This window comes from Populus alba, chromosome 1 (genome assembly GCF_005239225.2).
Source record: "Populus alba chromosome 1, ASM523922v2, whole genome shotgun sequence".
In the NCBI taxonomy this organism is placed as follows: Eukaryota; Viridiplantae; Streptophyta; class Magnoliopsida; order Malpighiales; family Salicaceae; genus Populus; species Populus alba.
The window spans coordinates 8,452,933-8,472,272 of record NC_133284.1 but is presented as its reverse complement, the minus strand read 5'-3'; the positions used below and the strand labels follow the sequence as shown (position 1 = coordinate 8,472,272).

General features: G+C 30.1%; 2 protein-coding genes across 7 annotated transcripts; one reads left to right on the top strand and one right to left on the bottom strand.

Annotated features, from left to right (window-relative positions):
- Positions 1 to 2,001: 2,001 nt before the first annotated feature.
- LOC118033859 (NAD(P)H-quinone oxidoreductase subunit S, chloroplastic) lies at positions 2,002 to 2,979 on the bottom strand. Its single transcript, XM_035038989.2, has one exon. It carries the CDS (start codon positions 2,872 to 2,874, stop codon positions 2,185 to 2,187), a length of 690 nt encoding a protein of 229 aa, XP_034894880.1. The 5' UTR covers positions 2,875 to 2,979; the 3' UTR covers positions 2,002 to 2,184.
- A 3,516-nt stretch (positions 2,980 to 6,495) lies between these two features.
- LOC118033776 (uncharacterized) lies at positions 6,496 to 10,243 on the top strand. 6 transcript variants are annotated; one of them, XM_073404182.1, is made up of 9 exons: positions 6,496 to 6,632; positions 7,333 to 7,494; positions 7,587 to 7,698; positions 7,786 to 7,868; positions 8,339 to 8,402; positions 8,513 to 8,630; positions 9,074 to 9,228; positions 9,952 to 10,055; positions 10,211 to 10,243. In XM_073404182.1, the coding sequence occupies exons 2-8, from the start codon at positions 7,370 to 7,372 to the stop codon at positions 10,027 to 10,029; spliced, it is 735 nt and encodes a 244-aa protein (XP_073260283.1). In that variant the 5' UTR covers positions 6,496 to 6,632; positions 7,333 to 7,369; the 3' UTR covers positions 10,030 to 10,055; positions 10,211 to 10,243. The 6 variants fall into 6 exon arrangements, with proteins under 6 accessions (XP_073260283.1, XP_034894768.1, XP_034894767.1 ...); XM_035038877.2 differs by lacking the exon at positions 10,211 to 10,243 and adding an exon at positions 10,153 to 10,196; XM_035038876.2 differs by having other exon boundaries at positions 9,952 to 10,243.
- The last annotated feature ends 9,097 nt before the right edge of the window (positions 10,244 to 19,340 follow it).

Genomic DNA, 19,340 nt, shown 5'->3' with positions numbered 1-19,340 from the left:
AAATCGATGTTTGTCGTGGCATAAGCTACTGGCCAGCGATATCTCGAAGTCAAGCCCTTGTTACACGTTTGGTGGTGGTTTCGGAAACACGTTTTCCAGAAAAATTTAAATATTTTTTTTTGTTTAAGATTAATTTTTTATATATTTTTTATTATTTTAATATCAAAAATATTTTTAAAAAATAAAAAATATTATTTTTAATATATTGTTGAATAAAAAAATAATTTAAATCAAATAAATTCTCAAACACCATCTTTGATCAAACCTTTTTTTAGTTTGATGAATGCTAGACTGCCATTTTTGTTGTTATAAAATGGGGAAAAAAAGAGAGGGTAAAGGCATGGCTAACGCAGAAATTTGACAGTGATGGGCCTGATGCCCCCCCGACTGCCAGGTGGGCTCGCAATCGTTCGGCCTAAAGTTTGAAGCGAAGGATACAATGGGCTAATAATTAAACATGGAATGAGTTTAGAACAAGTATAAGACCTTAAAGTCCAGTTTAAGGAGCATAGAGAACTCTCATTGCTTGTGGTCCAGTTTAAAATATTTAAAACAGTTACTAAGTTGTTTTTTTAAATAAAATAAAATAATATATTTTTTATTTTTAAAAATTTATTTTTAATACAAGTATATCAAAATAATAAAAAATATTAATTTTAAATAAAAAAATAAATTTTCAAGAGACATCGTTTCAAATATATTTTCAAACAATTTGATAACTATACCTTTGTAATTCCATCACAAGATATAAATGCAAGATTTTTAAATAGTTAGACATGGAACATTTTTCAGCGCTAAATTTCTTTCTGTGAAATTCAGTTTTCTTGTGATATTTTTTTTTGAAATATCGATTTTTCTCAATTTATAAATAATGGGCCTCACTATAAAAACATTACATATTTATTTAATAGACACGAGAAAATAAAGTAATGAATTAAAAAAAAAATACATGAAAGTTGGATTTGATCGTGAATAGAAAATTTGTATAAGTCACTCATTACCTTGATAGAACCAATGTTATAAAAAATGGATTAACAAGTTGTGAAATGAGAACGATATCATTTTTATATGTACATATTGAAAGCGAAAAAAATGCAGAGGGAATTCCACGTGGACATGACTGTTTTACTATGTACGATTTGTGTTAAATATTTTTTGAGTTTTCACTGTAATTAAAGTTTACACATGCTTAAGCACACACGTATATAACATAAGAAATTTAAAAACTAAGCTAATTCGATTTTATTTCCATTCCTAAAGCATGCAAGGATTAATTCTTTTTCTATTTCTGAATTTTTACTATATTCTTTTAGGATCCGAACTTAAAAACTCCCAATTAAATTTTAATTGTATAACTTGAATTGTGTTTAATATCTATATAACACTTACAATTTACGATGGATACATACAATACTACTACAGCTTCTTTTTGTTTTTTTAATTAATACAAGTATTTGAGTCAACTTACCTTATGTGAATTTTAACTAATTATATTAGACTCTAATGACCATCTTTTTAATAGTATTGGAACTCTCTCTCTCTCTCTCTCTCTCGCACACACACACACACACATAGAGAGGAAACGGCGATGAAAAAGGATTTCAACAATGTTTTGGTCGGCTGAATCACTTTGAAGTAACTGATCTTATGATATCCGGTGGTTCTTAAACATGTTTTCAATTATTTTTAAGGACATGTTAAACAGGAGATTAATTTGAATAATAATAGTAACTCATGCATCATGGAGTCAATTTGAATTATTTATTTATGTTAAGATGATAATTTTATTTTTGTATTGATTCGCTGAATTATTAAAAAAATTAGCTTGGTTTAATTGGATTTTACTAAGTTCCAGTTTAACTAAAATCTTAATTCGAGTTAGCCTTGACACTTGGATTTTTCGAGTCAACTTATCGGACCAGGATGAGTTTCGCAACTATGGTCAAGTGGGGTGCATGAGTTTAATCTGATTCACGAGGCAATGAAGGGGACAAGACAACAAAAACAGAACAATCACTGATTGAGTTTTCAATGTAATTAAAGTTTTCTTGGCGCACACATACTTAATTGATCCTTCATGGTGTGACATCTTTTCTTAAAATGGAGTTTATTGCTCTGTCTAAACTGGAACTGGCACATACACAAAGCAGATGAACAAACATTATTTGCAACAGGAAAATGCAACTAGGTGGTTGATTGTGATTCGGTTTCATAGAATTCTTCAATTATTGCGGACCTGGGATTTTTGCCTGGAGGGCCCTTCTCCCTACGCTCCAGCTCTTCCAGGCGGAAAGTTACTAACCGATCCCAGTTTCCTCCTTCAAAGATAACTCCGGCTTTTCCATCAGTGATTCGCTGAACAATGCCAGTGTACATGTAAAATGGGTTATTCGGGTTCTTCACAATTGCAATCATACCAGGCAACAACAGTGGCAGTTCTGGTGGTTTTGGCTTGTTTGTGATTGTAAGCTTCGCAACTGGTTGTTTCTTTGGAGGTGGGTTTTCCTCGATGAATTTTTCCAATCCCTTCTCTCCACCAGGGAAGCCCCCTGTTAATCCCATCAGCTCCTTTTCGAAACCATCTTCCGGCACACTTGATATTTCCAAGTTACCTGAATACTCCTCTTCACCAGCAGCTGGCGGTGCCTCCTCTTCAATTTTTCTCTGTAGCTCTTGTTGCACGCCTTTTTCTCCATTGCAGAGCCCTCTGCCTCCCAAGATCTCAAAAGGGTCGAATTTGGCACATGTTTTTATCTTCAACCTGTGTTCTTTGGGGATCAAAGAGTATGGTTTATGAGGATGATTGGGGAAGTTGTTTTGACCTAGAAAGCTGGACCTAAGTAGAGTACTTTGAAGGGTGATGGAAGAAGCCATAGTTTGGCGGTACAGAAGCCAGCCTTGTAGAGTGAAAGGAGAGGGGCCTTCTCTTCTAATCTTGGCCACAAATGATATATTGATGGATAGTCCTCCAGTCCTGTCACTCAATGCTTGTCACTAATCTCTTTATGATACTATTGTATTGTGTGACTGGCTCATGGTTGCTGTAAAGAAAAGAAAAGAAAAAAACTTTTCTTAATTCTTATTATTGTTTTTTATTGGGCCCAATAAGTAGAGGGAACTTATAGGGAAAGCCCATGTTTAAGCACCATTTTGATCTGCATGAGGCTGGGCCCAAGGCTTGGAAACTCGAAGGGGCAATGTTTTACTTTTACTATTATTTTAATTGAAAAGCAAAACAAAATCAATTTCCCTCCATTTCACTTTTACACAACTGCCACTCTCCCCTCCATTCCAAATTCATCGATTTCTCTTTGCTAGAAACGAAACAACTATCTCTTCTCGAGACGATAAGGACGTGAAGGAGAGAGAGAAAGACGAGATGATGCAGAAACGACGCCTCAACGGAAGCAGTGATGGAAGTTTCTTTCCTTCTGCTTTTAAAGAAAAAAAATAAACTGTTGGCCAATAGCTATAAAAATAGCTGTTGGCCAACGATCATTTTCTTTTGCCATATGTAGAAATGGCTCTTCAAATGATGAATAGCTATTTTAGCTATTTATTTGCCTGAACTGTTAGAATGAATAAAAACAAAAACATAAATTAAAAGTACAATTTTTTTAAATTTGTCTTTTTATTTAGCTCTCTCGTTTGAAATGCTCTAAATAAAATAGCTAAAATAATTTTTCATTGCCACTTGTAATTTTTGGGTGCGATTCATGCCGGTTTTTTCTTTTTTTTTTAAATGAACCCTCTTTTTTAACTAATCTTTTAACTTTTATGGAATTGCAAAGATGGGTTTCTTTTTATTTGTTGAAATTCAAGACACAATTATTCTCTTGATGATAATTAGTGAGAGATACTAAGTTGCTAATTGTCTAGTTAATTAATGTATTAACGAAAAAGAAAGGTGTGTCGTGGTCTTTGTTAATTTTTTATTGACGAAGGGCAGTCAATGTTTAGATGATAGAAGGGGTGATGACTGATGACAATAGGGCGAGTGTTATCGGGGTGTCAACTTGCCAAGGATCAAAATTGTTGGGATGAAGTACAGAGACATTGTTGATAGGGACTTTAGGACTAAGGGTAGGAGGCAAAGAGAGGATGATGGAAGGGAGAAGAGATGTTTGGAAGAAAAATATAGAGAGGGAAATCGGTCAAGTGATCGCTCTGGAAATAAGTGTGGTTTTGAGCGAATGAGGGAAATAACTGTGGAGAAAAAACCGTCTTATGTTCTTGTGGCTTGGAAAAGTCTGCTCTGTTTCTTGACGAAGTTGTGTGATTTTGAGGTGAAAGGTTTTAGCTTTTTCATATTCTCTTTGTTTCTTTCATTTTCTTACCTTCTTAGATTTCTCCAAGTGGGGTTTTTTAGGCTCTGTTAAATTTCCAGTGCAAAGTTTGGTTTTTGTGGAAGCCATTGCCTCATTTGAAGAATTTTCTGTTGACAGGCTTGAGAAATGGAGTTAATTTTATGAACCTTGTCTTAATATTTTGGCTCAAAAATGGGTTCTGAGAGCTCCGAAGTAGATAAAACTGAACCTTTAGCTCTACGCCAGGAACAGAGGAAATTCATAAAGCAAGCAATCGATTCGAGGTACCATCTTGCAGCAGCTCATGTCTCTTACATTAACTCTCTTAGAAACATCGGTGTAGCTCTCCGGCGATTCTCTGAAGCAGAGGTTTTGATATAATCTTCTCTATCAACAACCTCAGCCACCAAGCTTGACAAGTCTCCATCACATTCTTCACACCCCTCTCCCTCTCACAATGCAGAGTTCTCAGATTCACCATTGAACTTCGAGAGTCCAGTGTCAGTTTTCTGTTTGAACTGTTAACTTAAATAGTTCATCTACTTTTTTTTTCCAGAGTTTCATGAAAGCCGGATTGAAGATCTCTAACAATGGTTCTCATGCTTCCTTTTCTACTGCCATAAATGATTCTGTTTTCAAGGTAATCCACACGTCCAGAATGGTATATAATTCGTGATTAGTTTTGGATAATGATAATATATGATATTTCACAATGTTTCTGCTTGTATTTAGGTTAGTATTCTTTATGCATCCAAGGGCTCACAGATGATACCTTAGGTAATTTAGCACTTGAGAAACTTCCATCTTGGAATCTTCCATGTTTCTTAATGCTTTTCATGGTGACTTGTAGTCCTGGGTATTGCTTAGATAATGCTCCAACTTTTTTACCATCTAAAGATGAATAACCTGTAGAAGTCGATGTTCTTTTACAATAAATGCGGGCCACACTTTTTTTTTTTTTTGGATTCGAGAAACCCCACCTCCTGGAAAACGCACTTTATAGGTTTAGATAAGTGAGTAAAATCATGGTTGTCCCAAACTCTTACAAAAATTACACGCCTTGACTCGAACTCGAGACTGCCACACGCCTTTCCTTACTGGGTAACAAAGAAAAGGCACCGTTGTGTGGAGAACCTGGAGTTTATTCCACTCTCAAATCAAGAGAAAAAGGCAACAACCTTTTCACTTCCTAACCAGGATAACTCAAGGAAGGCTGTCCCAATTTCTTATGGGCATGACGCACTAGGGGCAGCTCGAAGTTCTCAGGTGAAATCAGTGATTCCAATTTCCATGGAGGAAGTGGAAGTTCCTTTTGCTATAGTTTTTAAGTAGGAAGATAAACCAGTTCCTGCGAGTAGTTTGGAAGTACCAGAGGAACCAAGTACAACCTCCCATGCAGTAGAGATGGATGCTTGCAGTGGCGGAGCTAGAGTTTTTTAAATAATGAAACCTTCATATTTATTATTCTATCGCAGCTGTTTAAATAATGTTTATCCATAGGGTCATTGGATCTTAAATCCTTGTGTAACAACGACAGAAAATAGAAGGTTGTTTCCTTTTTAAGAAAAAAGAAAAAAAAAAAAAACAAGAAGAGGGAAGGACACAGGAACCTTCCACATTCCTGGGCCATGGCCAATAATATCTAGCATAAATATAGTATTTGGTGTTGTAGAAATTATTAATTTTTAAAATATTTTATATTTATAAATATATTAAAATAATATTTTTAAATTTATTTTTTATAACAATACATCAAAACAATCAATGACACCACACTTATATAGTTTATCAAATATCTTTTTATCCTTATATTCTTCAATGTTATACTTCTATTCCTATATTTTGAAATTTATCAATATCACCCTTATAATTTTTAAGAAGTTGCAAATTTTCCCATTTAGTACCAAGCAACTATTAAAAAAAGCTCCCTTTTGTTCATATTTTTGTCTATCTTTTTTTCTCCCTTGAGAAAATAAAAACCTCCAAAACCTCATAAAAAGGGGCTTTTTAATGGTTGTGTAATATCGAAACTTTCTGGAACATAAAAGGATAGTATTGATGAATTTCAAACTATAGAGATTGAAGTGGAATTTTGGTAAATTGCAAGGACAAAAATGAAGTTTACCCACCTAAAAAACTATTATACCCGCCAGTCATGATGTTGTATATATACTTTGATGGTGGGTCAAACCACTTTCCGTGAACTCAAGGAAGAAGAAGCACAACACATCACAACAACATCCATTAAACTTTCTCTCTCTATAATAAAGAGAAACCAAAAAAAGTCTCTTTATAGTTTCTACAATAGACATTGACATACATACGGTGAGTAAAGTACGCCACTTTGTCTTTAATCATCTATACTTGAATCATCATCTTATCTGTTTGACAATCAAGAAATTCCTTTCCTTTTTATATGGCTATGTAACTAAGTTCTGTTTTTGTTTCAAAAGAATTTTTTGTATGAGATTTGCTTAGATTCTTTGAGTTTGACTTGATGGGTGGTGGGCTGGTTGCTTTTTTCATTTTGATCTGATGGTTTGAGGTAGTTGTTGATTTTAGTGTAGAAATTGTTGTGATCTCAGTGGAGCTTTGTGCTATCTGGAAAATCCCAACAGCTTTTTTTTATTGGTGATCTGATGTTAATTAGGCTTCTTTCTAAGCGTTTAATGGAGAAGAATTTATGGGATTGCCTATTTTTTTGTTTAGTTTGTTTGGATAGCTTTTATTTTATAGATTTCCATTGGAATGCATCCATTGCAAGAATGCTTCATTTAATTTAGATTTGCTGAAAATTCAGTCGTTGGTCATAGAACTTGTCTGTCCTTCGAGTTTTTTGGTGGTTTTTTAGTTTCCTATGTGATAATTTATGTACTACCCCTTGGCAATATATAGTCCAAGCTTTTAAAGCGTATTCAGTTATGCAATGATTGGAGGGATTGGTTTTTATGTGCTGAATTTTTTATAATTTATTATCTGCTCAAGTGGGATATCTCTCATGTTGATATGTTTTTTCATGCTTTAGGGCTTGTACCATCTTCTTCAAGTGAACATATAGCCTCATGGATGATAGTCGTGGGAGGTTGAATATAGTCCCTGATCACTTTCAAGTATCAACTTCTAGTGAGGACACTCCTCAAAACATAACTTCATCTATCCAACAGCCCAGAATTGATAATTCATCCAGGTACTTATTTTTTCCTTGAAGAAAAGGAAACGGAGAAGGGAATGACTGGTGAAATTTGTATTGATTTTGTTTCTTTTTCTGATTTAGAATAGCTCAAATAGTCATTTCTGGTCTGGAAGAAAACTAAGAAGTGCTGCATTCATGCTGAATTTGTTTAACCTACAGAGGCTGTCATGGGGTTCTAGCGCCAATGATCAGGAAAAGGTTTATGGAACAACCCTTTCTAGCATGCTTATTGATTATTTTGAGGTTTATATGGTCCTAATCACCACATTGTATTTTTATTTGCAGGTTGAGTTACCTGTCAGAGAGTTAGAATCACTTCGATCAGAACTTGCATATTTAGAAGAGAGGGAATCTTACTTGAAAGCTCAGTAAGGGAAACTTGATCCTGGAATTTAAAACTAATGGGAGATTTTGCTAGCAAATAACAAATCTTTACTTATATAATTGGCAGTGACCAGCATAATTAAACCCAGACAAGTGATAAAGTCGGGTTCAGCTGTGATTAAAATTTAGTTTTAAGCTAAATAGTGTCTGAGATATTGTCCTCAATCCTCCACTTTGTTTGAGAATTTCAGTTTCAAGATTTGACAATAAAAAGAACTTGTATTCATGCTCCTCTCGTGATGGACCGCATATTTTGCATGTTTTATTGCTCCACTTTATTATATACTGTCAAGTGCTGAACCATGTTTTATAATTCCACTCTTTATTATCTCAGTGTAAAGAAACATGAAAGTCAGCATGCCTAGTTTCTAATTTTTGATAAGTTTTGACTATGCTTTAGGTTAAAGCAAAACTGACTTTTGTTTAACAACAGTAACTTCTTTTGTCTGTGCAGGTTGGAACATGTTGATGAAGTTCTGCGCTCTGCTCGGTTCTCTGGTTATTTGTACATCCGAACTGTATTGGATTTCTCCAAATTGCTTATGTTACTTTCTTTTCAGTTCTTACTGCAATCTTTTGTGCACCTAGCAGTAACAGGTTTTTTCCTCCTGTTCTCCGTCCTTTACAGAGATGGACAGCTCTACCTGGGGAGCCGCCGCCACTTGATGATGCTGATGTGGATGATTGGCTTCCTCGCTTTGTTGTGCTTAATGGACCATGCATCTTCTTCTATTTGTTGTCCACAGGTAACAGATGTTTTACTTATCTCCCTTGTTTCATTTGTAGTGTACCCATGCATTTAGCCATATGTGGTTTTGTAGAGTGCCTGTGATGATTCATGTCTCAAAATCTGCAATTATGATCGAGAAGGACAGCTATCATAATAATACCCATCCCCACCCTTGCGCTCCCTATGGCCTTAATGCATGTTCTAATTATCCATCCGGTTGTGTTTTCTTTTTGTGCCAATAAATGATGATAAATGAGCACAGGAGACATCCTTCGTCCAGGAATATTATGCTCTATAGAAATTTTGAAGTTCCCAGTTTTTACCTGCTCCATTGTGTTGGTGATGCCACTGCCACTTTTTTATTTATTTGGATTTCAAATCCCGTTTAAGTTTGCAATCTGATATTGTTATTCAAATCCACATTCAAATTTCACTGCTGATTGAAAGACACTTGTGCAGATTTCAGTCCTCAAGATTCCACTCTACTTGCTGATATTGTTGAAGTAGGTTCTCTGCCAAGCTTTACACGGGAGCATGACGAGACATGGTATTCCGCATATATCTTAACTCGTCAAGGTCTGAGATATGAGTGCTCAAGTGTTTCCGAAGTACAGGTACTTCAGTATTGCCCATACACTTTACATTATTCAAAGTGGTCAATAGTTGCCAATGTATTCTAGTTTCTACTCAATTTAAACCAATACTTTTTCAAGCATATGCAAATGTGGGCGCATAACACACAATCACCAGTGTGTGTCTGAATGGTACAAGTTGTTGCTTGACCTACTGCAATTTTTTGTGCAATATTTTGGTATTGCCCTCTGTTTGATTGATGGGGGGTATTGCAGTGAACTTGAATCTTTGTCTGCGTACAAACCTTCTATTGATACCACCATGATGGCATTTTATTTGATGTCATGTCATTTCTTATTTGTTTGATGATTAAGTACTAAACAATTTTAGGGAGGCAGTACAGAATATGAATGGCCTGCAGTTGAGTGACCTGCTTCTGTTTGTTGCTGTTACTGGGCGTTGTGTGCCGATCATATGCACGTAGTTGTCATTTAAAGATTGTGCGCCTGAAGGTGCTTTGATATTTCCAGAGCATCAAATGACCCCAAATAGTCCACAGCTTCAAATGAATAACATTTGGATGATTGTTTGTGAGAACTTGTTGAAGTTGTTTTGCTGGGATTATCTTTAGTTCATGTCTGAAACCATCTCTTTCCACTTTAATGCCTGACTTTTAAATTTTAAGAGAGCCTTTTTTTATATAATTTTCATAATTATCATTAAGTTGTGATTTAATTTTCAAGCCCTTCCCTCCTCTGCCTCAGGTCGATTCATGGCTAAAGGTATTGCAAACTGACATCAAGTTGGTTTCTGAGACAAAAGTTCCCTCATGGTTCCAGTGATGTGTAAAATCTGCATGTTTTTAACAGTAAGCTGTACATGGCAAAATTTAACTGTAAGCTTTAGATATGTGAATATCAGTTTGTTTATGATATCTCTAACTCATTCATTGTGTTTCTGTACAGAATAATTGATATACTTTATTTGAGTTGTAGTTAATGTTGTACCACTCATTCTTGACAGAATTAAATTTAACATGAAGTTACCATTCTTGCATGTTGTTATGCCTTTGTGAGCTCTCAATCCTGTATGAATGGTAAATGATCCTTGTTCTATCCATTTCGGCATGTTACAAAGTGCCCTTCTTCTTTTGGATGCTCTGTTATCGTTAGTTCCCAGTGTAGATCATTTTGTTCTTTTGCTTGCACTAGATCAAAGCAGATCAAAGGTGACCTGTTAGGCTGTTGTCTCTCCCAAGAAGAAAAATATACATGGTACTTCATCTTCTTGTAGTTTATTTTATTTTGTTACAGTTTGTTTCCCGTTTTAGCATTTTTCGCTTATGGCAAGATGTCATTAATGACTGGCCAAAAGACACAGGTTTTGAGCTTCTTGGCTTGCCAATTACCAAGACTCCAAGCAAGCAGAACTTACAAATTCTCTGCCTTCGACCAAGCATACATATCACATAAATGGATTTCCCTCACTGAGTTCTGGACTGAATTATACTCGCGAAACAAGTCTCTAGAGATACTTCGGTGTTTAAGTTAGTATTCGAGTTTCTTATGCTCGAGTCACAAGCATAAAAATCAGAAAGATTGAAGTTGTATTTTTTATATGTAGAGAGATTAGTAGAGTGTGGTTTAGTGTTGTTGAGATAAAACCATTCTTTTTCTCTCTTCTTCAACTTAAGAATATATAATTTACCTTGAAAAATATCTAGAAAAGATTTGGAGCAGCTCATCATGATAGGTGAAATTTTCCATTGTAGTAACTCTAGTTAAAGTCATAACTTATAGAGCTAGATGTGGTGGTAGTTTGAAAAATAAGAGAAGAGAGAAAGAGAGGGGAGAGAGTGAGGTGAGGCGATATAGTACTATTTATAGATGAAGTTGAAAAATATTATTTGTAGATGAGTTTTACAGATAAGCTTGAAATAACATTATTCGTGAATGAGCTTCACAAATGAACTTAAAACAATACTATTCAAGGATAAGCCTAAAATAGTATTATTCAAGGATAAGCCTAAAATAGTATTATTCAATAAAATAGGATAAGCCTGAAATAATATTCACATATGAGTTTCATGGAAGAGCCTGGAATAAAAACCTGAAATATTTCATTCGTTGAAGATGATAAAATAAAACTATTTATTGAAATAGTAAATAGATGATTCTCGCTATAGTTATAGGCTATTGCAAATTGATTTAAAATAGCTTGGTCAGGCTAAGAGATTCAACCTGATATAGTCTAAAGGTCCAATTGAGCTACCTTAATTTTTTTATATTATTATTATTATTATCACACCCAATCCAAATCATTAAATTGAATCCAAATAGGTTTTTTTAATAAAATGAAAAAAAATTCAGAATTTAATTAAAATTTCAAATATAACAGTTATAAAATAAAAAAAGATGATGATTTTCTCATTCGTTATCTTTTTCTTTATCCTTTTATGAAAAAAAAATTATTATTTTTAATTTTACTCTTCGATCCAAGTTGATGGTGTATTTTTTTTGTTTTTTGATCCTCATTCTTTTTATTTTCTTTCATTTTGTTAATGTTTTTATTTTTTTCAATTTGAGAGTTAAATTGCAAATTTGATGTTGTCCTTTAATTTATTTTTTATTTGATTTTAACCCTTATTTTTTTTAATTGCTATTTTTTATTTTGGATTTTTTTGTGTAATTTTTTTTTCCATCCTTCAACGTTTCAGTTTTTAAGGATTGGGTTTCATGATCTTTTCATGTGTAATGCTTATGGTATGATGGACCCAGGTCATATGTTTAATTTTTTTTATTATTATTATTATCACACCCAATCCAAATCATTAAATTAAATCCAAATAGGTTTTTTTTAATAGAATGGAAAAAAATTCAGAATTTAATTAAAATTTCAAATATAACAGTTATAAAATAAAAGAGATGATGATTTTCTCATTCGTTATCTTTTTTTTTATCCTTTTATAAAAAAAATTATTGTTTTTAATTTTACTTTTCAATCCAAGTTGATGGTGTATTTTTTTTATATTTTGATCCTTATTCTTTTTATTTCTTTCATTTTGTTAATGTTTTTATTTTTTTTCAATTTGAGAGTTAAATTGCAAATTTGATGTTGTCCTTTAATTTATTTTTTATTTGATTTTAACCCTTATTTTTTTTAATTGCTATTTTTTATTTTGGATTTTTTTGTGTAATTTTTTTTATTCCATCCTTCAACGTTTCAGTTTTTAAGGATTGGGTTTCATGATCTTTTCATGTGTAATGCTTATGGTATGATGGACCCAGGTCATATGTTTAATTTTTTATTATTATTATTATTATCACACCCAATCCAAATCATTAAATTAAATCCAAATAGGTTTTTTTTTAATAGAATGGAAAAAAATTCAGAATTTAATTAAAATTTCAAATATAACAGTTATAAAATAAAAGAGATGATGATTTTCTCATTCGTTATCTTTTTTTTTTATCCTTTTATAAAAAAAAAAATTATTGTTTTTAATTTTACTTTTCAATCCAAGTTGATGGTGTATTTTTTTTATATTTTGATCCTTATTCTTTTTATTTTCTTTCATTTTGTTAATGTTTTTATTTTTTTTCAATTTGAGAGTTAAATTGCAAATTTGATGTTGTCCTTTAATTTATTTTTTATTTGATTTTAACCCTTATTTTTTTTAATTGCTATTTTTTATTTTGGATTTTTTTGTGTAATTTTTTTTATTCCATCCTTCAACGTTTCAGTTTTTAAGGATTGGGTTTCATGATCTTTTCATGTGTAATGCTTATGGTATGATGGACCCAGGTCATATGTTTAATTTTTTATTATTATTATTATTATCACACCCAATCCAAATCATTAAATTAAATCCAAATAGGTTTTTTTTAATAGAATGGAAAAAAATTCAGAATTTAATTAAAATTTCAAATATAACAGTTATAAAATAAAAGAGATGATGATTTTCTCATTCGTTATCTTTTTTTTTTATCCTTTTATAAAAAAAAAAATTATTGTTTTTAATTTTACTTTTCAATCCAAGTTGATGGTGTATTTTTTTATATTTTGATCCTTATTCTTTTTATTTTCTTTCATTTTGTTAATGTTTTTATTTTTTTTCAATTTGAGAGTTAAATTGCAAATTTGATGTTGTCCTTTAATTTTTTTTTATTTGATTTTAACCCTTATTTTTTTTTAATTGCTATTTTTTATTTTGAATTTTTTTGTGTAATTTTTTTTATTCCATCCTTCAACGTTTCAGTTTCTAGGGATTGGGTTTCATGATCTTTTCATGTGTAATGCTTCTGGTATGATTGACCCAGGTCATATGTTTAAAAAATTAACAGGGCTGATATTTATTTTTGTCTTATTTTCTTTTATGATATCATCGTTTGACTTTTTTTATATAAAAAAATGACTTTGTACTTTTTTTTCTATTGAATTATCCTGATCTCATGATTTAGAACACGAGTTTGTTAGATTAATCCGTACAAGCTCGCCCCTTAATGTTAGATTACATGTCTATTGTGTTGGCTCGAGTTAGCTCATACCAATTTTTTTTACCCTATTTCATAATTCGATGTTTAACTGGCTAAAGATTAAACAACATTGTCTTTTTGCTCTTAGATAAAGGTTTTTTTTCTCATGTTATTGTGATCGTTTTTTTTTCAATCAATTAAATATTGAATAATAAAATTAAAAAAAAATCAATTAAAAAAAATAATAAAAAAAAAGAGATCAAAGTCAACTTAGGTTAACATGTTAAACTCATGATCTAGATAATAAAATCAAGATAATTCTATGTAAAAAAAAATCTAATTTATAACCAACCAAATGTTTCATAATGAAATTGAGAAAAATATTCAACTAAAAAAGAATAAAAAAACCTAAGTTAGCCCATGGCTCAAAATAAGCAAAACCAATATATATAAAACAACCGTGGTTAATAAAATCAGTATATATAAAAACCAATATATATATATATATATATATAACTCAAAACAACAGTGGTTAATTGATCAAATCCAAAATTTAGATAATAAAAATCAATATAACTTTATATAAAACAAAACAAAACAAAAATTATAAAATATAATTTCAAATCAACTAAATATTAAAGAATAGAATTAAAAAAAAATCAGTAAAAATTAGATAGTTATTTAAACAACATTTAAAATAAATTTATATAAAAAGAACCCAATCATAAAATGCGAAAAGAAAAAATAATGAGATAAAATAAAAATTGAATAGTAAACGCACATGGGCTGGAAAAAAGTGCTAGCACGTGCTGGGCCACATGCAAACCGAGGGCATATAACGGTTATGTTCTTTTAGAAACATGAGAGAATCCAAATGGGGTTTACCCGCAACATTACTTGTGAATAATAGAGCCGTAATGCATTGCAAATTGGTGGAAATTAAAATGCAAATTTTAATCCCGTTTTAGATGGTGTTTGGGTAAGCGGTTGCGGCTGCGTTTTACTTAAAACGCAGTTGGCAGCCGTTTGGTAATGAAAAAAAATGAATTACTGTTCATGGGTCCCACATGTTTTTTACTTTCGGACCGCAGGTAAGGAAAAGCAATGAAATCATGCTTTTCACGCACTGTGCATGCTAATTGCACTGTTCACTGAACAGTGCAATTAGCATGAACAGTGCACACTAATGCATTATTCACTTTTTTTTACGTGTATTAAATTTTTTAATATTTTTATTTTTTTTATAAAAAAAAAAATACTAGTTAAACAGTGCACATTAATGCACTGTTCACGTTTTTTTTTAGTGTATTAAATTTTTTAAACATTTTTATTTAAAAAAAAAAAACTAGTAAAACAGTGGACACTAATGTACAGTTCATTTATTTATTTAGTGTATTAAATTTTTTAACATTTTTATTTTTTTTCAAAAAAAAAAAAAACACTAGTTAAACAGTGCACACTAATGCACTGTTCACCTTTTTTTTTTTTTCAGTGTATTAAATTTTTTAACATTTTTTTTTTAAAAAAAAACACTAGTTTAAAGTGAATTAAATTCACTCGTACTGTAATGTGAACAATATTTTTTTTCTCGAAAAACTAGTTTAATGGAAACTGTAATTCAGAATTCTTATCAGATAAATTCCGCTAAAAAAATTATGAAAACTGTAATTCTTATCAGATAAATTTTGTACATAATGGAATTATAAATAGTTTAATGGAATAATAAAAAATATTTTATATAAAATATTTTTTATTTCATGATGTAATATAAGTAATTAAATTTACAATATTTAAATTAAAAATCATTAGTGTATATATATATATATATATATATATATATTATTTTATAACCTCAATTTGAAAAGCATTTTTTTAACCAAACACATTAAACTACTTTTTCTTCAACCTCAACTTCAACCACAGTTTTAACCAAACACCTATTTTTTCAAACCAACCTCAACTAAAAGTACTTTTTATAAAACAACTTTTTTCAAACCACAACCACAAAAGCCACCGCAATACCAAACACACCCTTAGAGTGGAGGTGTAACTGGAGGTTTGCAAACTTTTAATTTTTTTATTAAAATTAATTTTTTATATTTTTTTAAATTGTTTTCATGTGCTAATATTAAAAGAATTTTAAAAATTAAAAATATATTTTTTTAAAATAAAAATATATTTTAAAAAACAACTATTATATAATAATTTCTTGAGCTAAACCCATTAACAGCAATAATTCTCAACGGAGTGGTTATGTTTTGTTGCTCGTGACGCTAACTCTTAATTAAGTTGTAATATTTCATTTTCAACTTGTATTGTTTTCACTCAAGTGAAAAATCATATGATACAACGAAATAATCACAAAACTTTGTGTTATCAAAATGGGATGTGATTAATCACCTAATAAGTGGTTCAATAATAAAAATTTAAATTAAAGAGTTTGTTTTTTTATAATTTCAGGTTTGAGTCCTGATATTGTTAATATTAATAGCCACTAATTACTTGATTGTTAACTTTAAAATACATGAAAATTAATCGAAGTGCATGTAAGCTAACCCGAATACCTTACTTTAATTAAAAAAGAAAGAAAAAAAGAAGAGATGTAATTACTGAGAGGAGTATTATAGTTATTGATTGGTTGTGGATGGATAGGCACTCTTTTCTTTTTCTTCTTTTTCTTTTTGCCCTTTGCTAGCTAGGCAGGGACAGCTCAACTGATTAGGCACACCCATTAACAGCCAACAAGTTTTGAATTGGAGTAGTCTCCGTAGCCAATCGTGAACCTGAGAAAAATCGCAACTATGCTGTCAGATTCTACATCGGGCGCTCTTTATTGGTACTTATTGTTTGCAGTTTGCACCCATCATCTCATTAATTTTGCAATCTATATATTATGAATTGGGATAATATTTACTTTTTCTTTCTTGGTTCTTTAAATATTTTCTATTTTATTCACTGATTTTTTTTAATTTTATTATTTTATATTATATTGACTAGAATTTAGACTTGATAATTTATTTTAATTAACTTACTACAAGGTTCTTGGATATTGAAAAAATATTTTAGCATTAAATTAATGCTTGATTTTAAAAAATAAAATTTAAATTTATTGTTAAGAAAATAAAAAAATAAAAAGTCATTTTTCTTTACTTTTTTAATGTTCATGGGCGCATTTTTTAAAATTCTAGTGCCTAAAGTTTTTTTTTATCCATATTTATTAAGGTTTTAGCGTATTTATTCATTACTTCATTTATTCTGTATTTTAGTCCTTGATTTTTTAAAGGAAAGGGTAAGCCATCGAAAAAATAGTTAATGAGAGAGAAAGTGATAATTAGACAAATTTCATGAATAAAAAAGTTGAATTTAGTATTGATGTGTCCATTTTTATGAAAGAAATACTATTGATGTGTTTTTAAGCTTACATGTCGTAAAAAAAAAGTACACAAGGGTTTTCCAGGTTAATTTTGTGTGTGTTTTTTAACTGATTTGTGAGGTTTTAAGGTGGTTTGCTAAGATTATAAGGGTGTTCGTTGTGGGGGGTTTTGGATCCAAAAAATAGGAGGCTCGAGTTTTTTACCATCTCTCCAGGGATCAAAATTGAACCAGCATATAGCATGTTATCCATTCAATTTAATAAAAAAAATAAATAAACAAGGCATAGGCACACGAGCTTGCCCTTATAGACCCATACACTCCTGCCTTTTATTAAGATTGTTTAAAATAAAACAACTAAAGTTATATTTTGGATATTATTCCATTAAATAACATTGGATTTTGAATTTGATTTCAAATAATATTCTAACTTTCTTTATAATATTACCAAATGCTATTTTTGTGCATCCCTTTATGTTTGTTTTTTTTTTTAAAAAAAAATCAATCAAAATCAATTATAATTTAATAAATAAAATTATATTTAAGATATTATTTTTATTAGATATCATTCAATTTGATATTTATTTTCAAATAACATTCTAGCTTTTTTATAATATCAGCAATAATTTCATTAATTCTTATATGTGAACTTACCATGTAGTTTTTTTTTTTAATGTTTATGGTCATAAATATTCTATGAAAATGAAGTTCAAATCATTTTAGTTATTGCATATATTTTTTTTTTCTAAATTGTTGTTACATTTTATTCAATGAACTATGCTTGTTATAAAAAAAAAACTTTTTTTTCGTCTAGAAAAATTAAAATTACTTTGATTAGAAAAGAATGTTTTGACAAATATATATATATATATATTCTCCGTAATTTTATTCGAATGTGAATGTATTTTTTTTATGATATAACTAATTAAAAAAAATAGATTTCAAAAAAGTTCCCTATCTTAATGTGTGAGCATTATACTACTATTTTTCCTTCTAATACACTAGTATCAGATTTTTTTTCTCATACATTTGCTTTTATAATTATAATAAAATGTTATTTGAAAAATAATTATTCTAGTAAAAAAAAAACATCACTAAAAGGAGCGGGAGCGCATTAATAAGATGAAATGGTTTAAAGTAAAAAAAATATTTTTTTTATTCTTATTTCAAATTATTCAAAATACTTTTTATATTTATTCTTATGGCTTTTAGTTTTCATCGAATAAATAACATAGCTTGTAAATCTATATATTTTTGTTCACAAGATATATTAATAAGAAAAGGAGGGATTGTATTAGAAATTATTTTGTTTTAATAAAATTCAGATTATTACTCTTCTTGCAGAAATAAATTATTGCCATGTAATTAATAAAAAAAATGAAGAGTACCCCATGTAATTAACAATGTTTTCTTTATATTTATTTAGGTATATAATTTTTAAATTTATTTTATTAAATATATATATATAAGTTCGAGTTTACTATTAAAGTTTTTTTAATGTTAAAAAACAGGTTGAAAATACGTGCATATTATCTTTTCACGTTAAAAAAAACTTTTGATTCTATCTGCTGCAGTGGAGTACTGGTCAAATTCTAGCCAAAAAAGTCATGATCTATCAGCGCATTGCACATCCATCTTAGACCCAAAAACAGAAATTAACTTTAGATTAATTGTATTTTATCATAGTCTAATTATTTCAAAATTGTAATCATGACCCACTTTAAGAAATCATTCTCACGTCAATGGTTCCCTTTCTTTCCTTATGGCACAAAAACTCATGTATCACGCTGTCACACATGCTAAGCTGAGACCTTCTTTGTCATGGCGACGCGGTGCAATTAAATATATTTTTAATCTGATTATAATTTCAAAATTATTTAGTTTTCATTATTTAAACATGTTTTTCATCTCAATTAATTATAAAAATCTAGGATTATAAAAATAAAATTTACATTTTTTTAAATTTATTTTTCAAACTGTAATCCAAAATACCTTTTTAAAAAAATATTTTTGAAATAATATAATTAATTTTTTTTAGTAAAATAACATAATTTGTATGTCATGATTGAAAAAGATGATATATATAGCTTGTGATTATTAAGAATAATGATATCTATAACAAATTATTAAATGAGAGGAGAGAGGAGAAAATAAAAACATCAAAAATACACTAAAATTTTGATTTATAACATTATTAGCATGATAAAAAAAAATCTTGATGGCATGAATTCAATAATATAAAAAATTACTACCAATAAAAACACGAGCAAGTTACACTTGCCACTCAAAATACTAAGTAACTCACT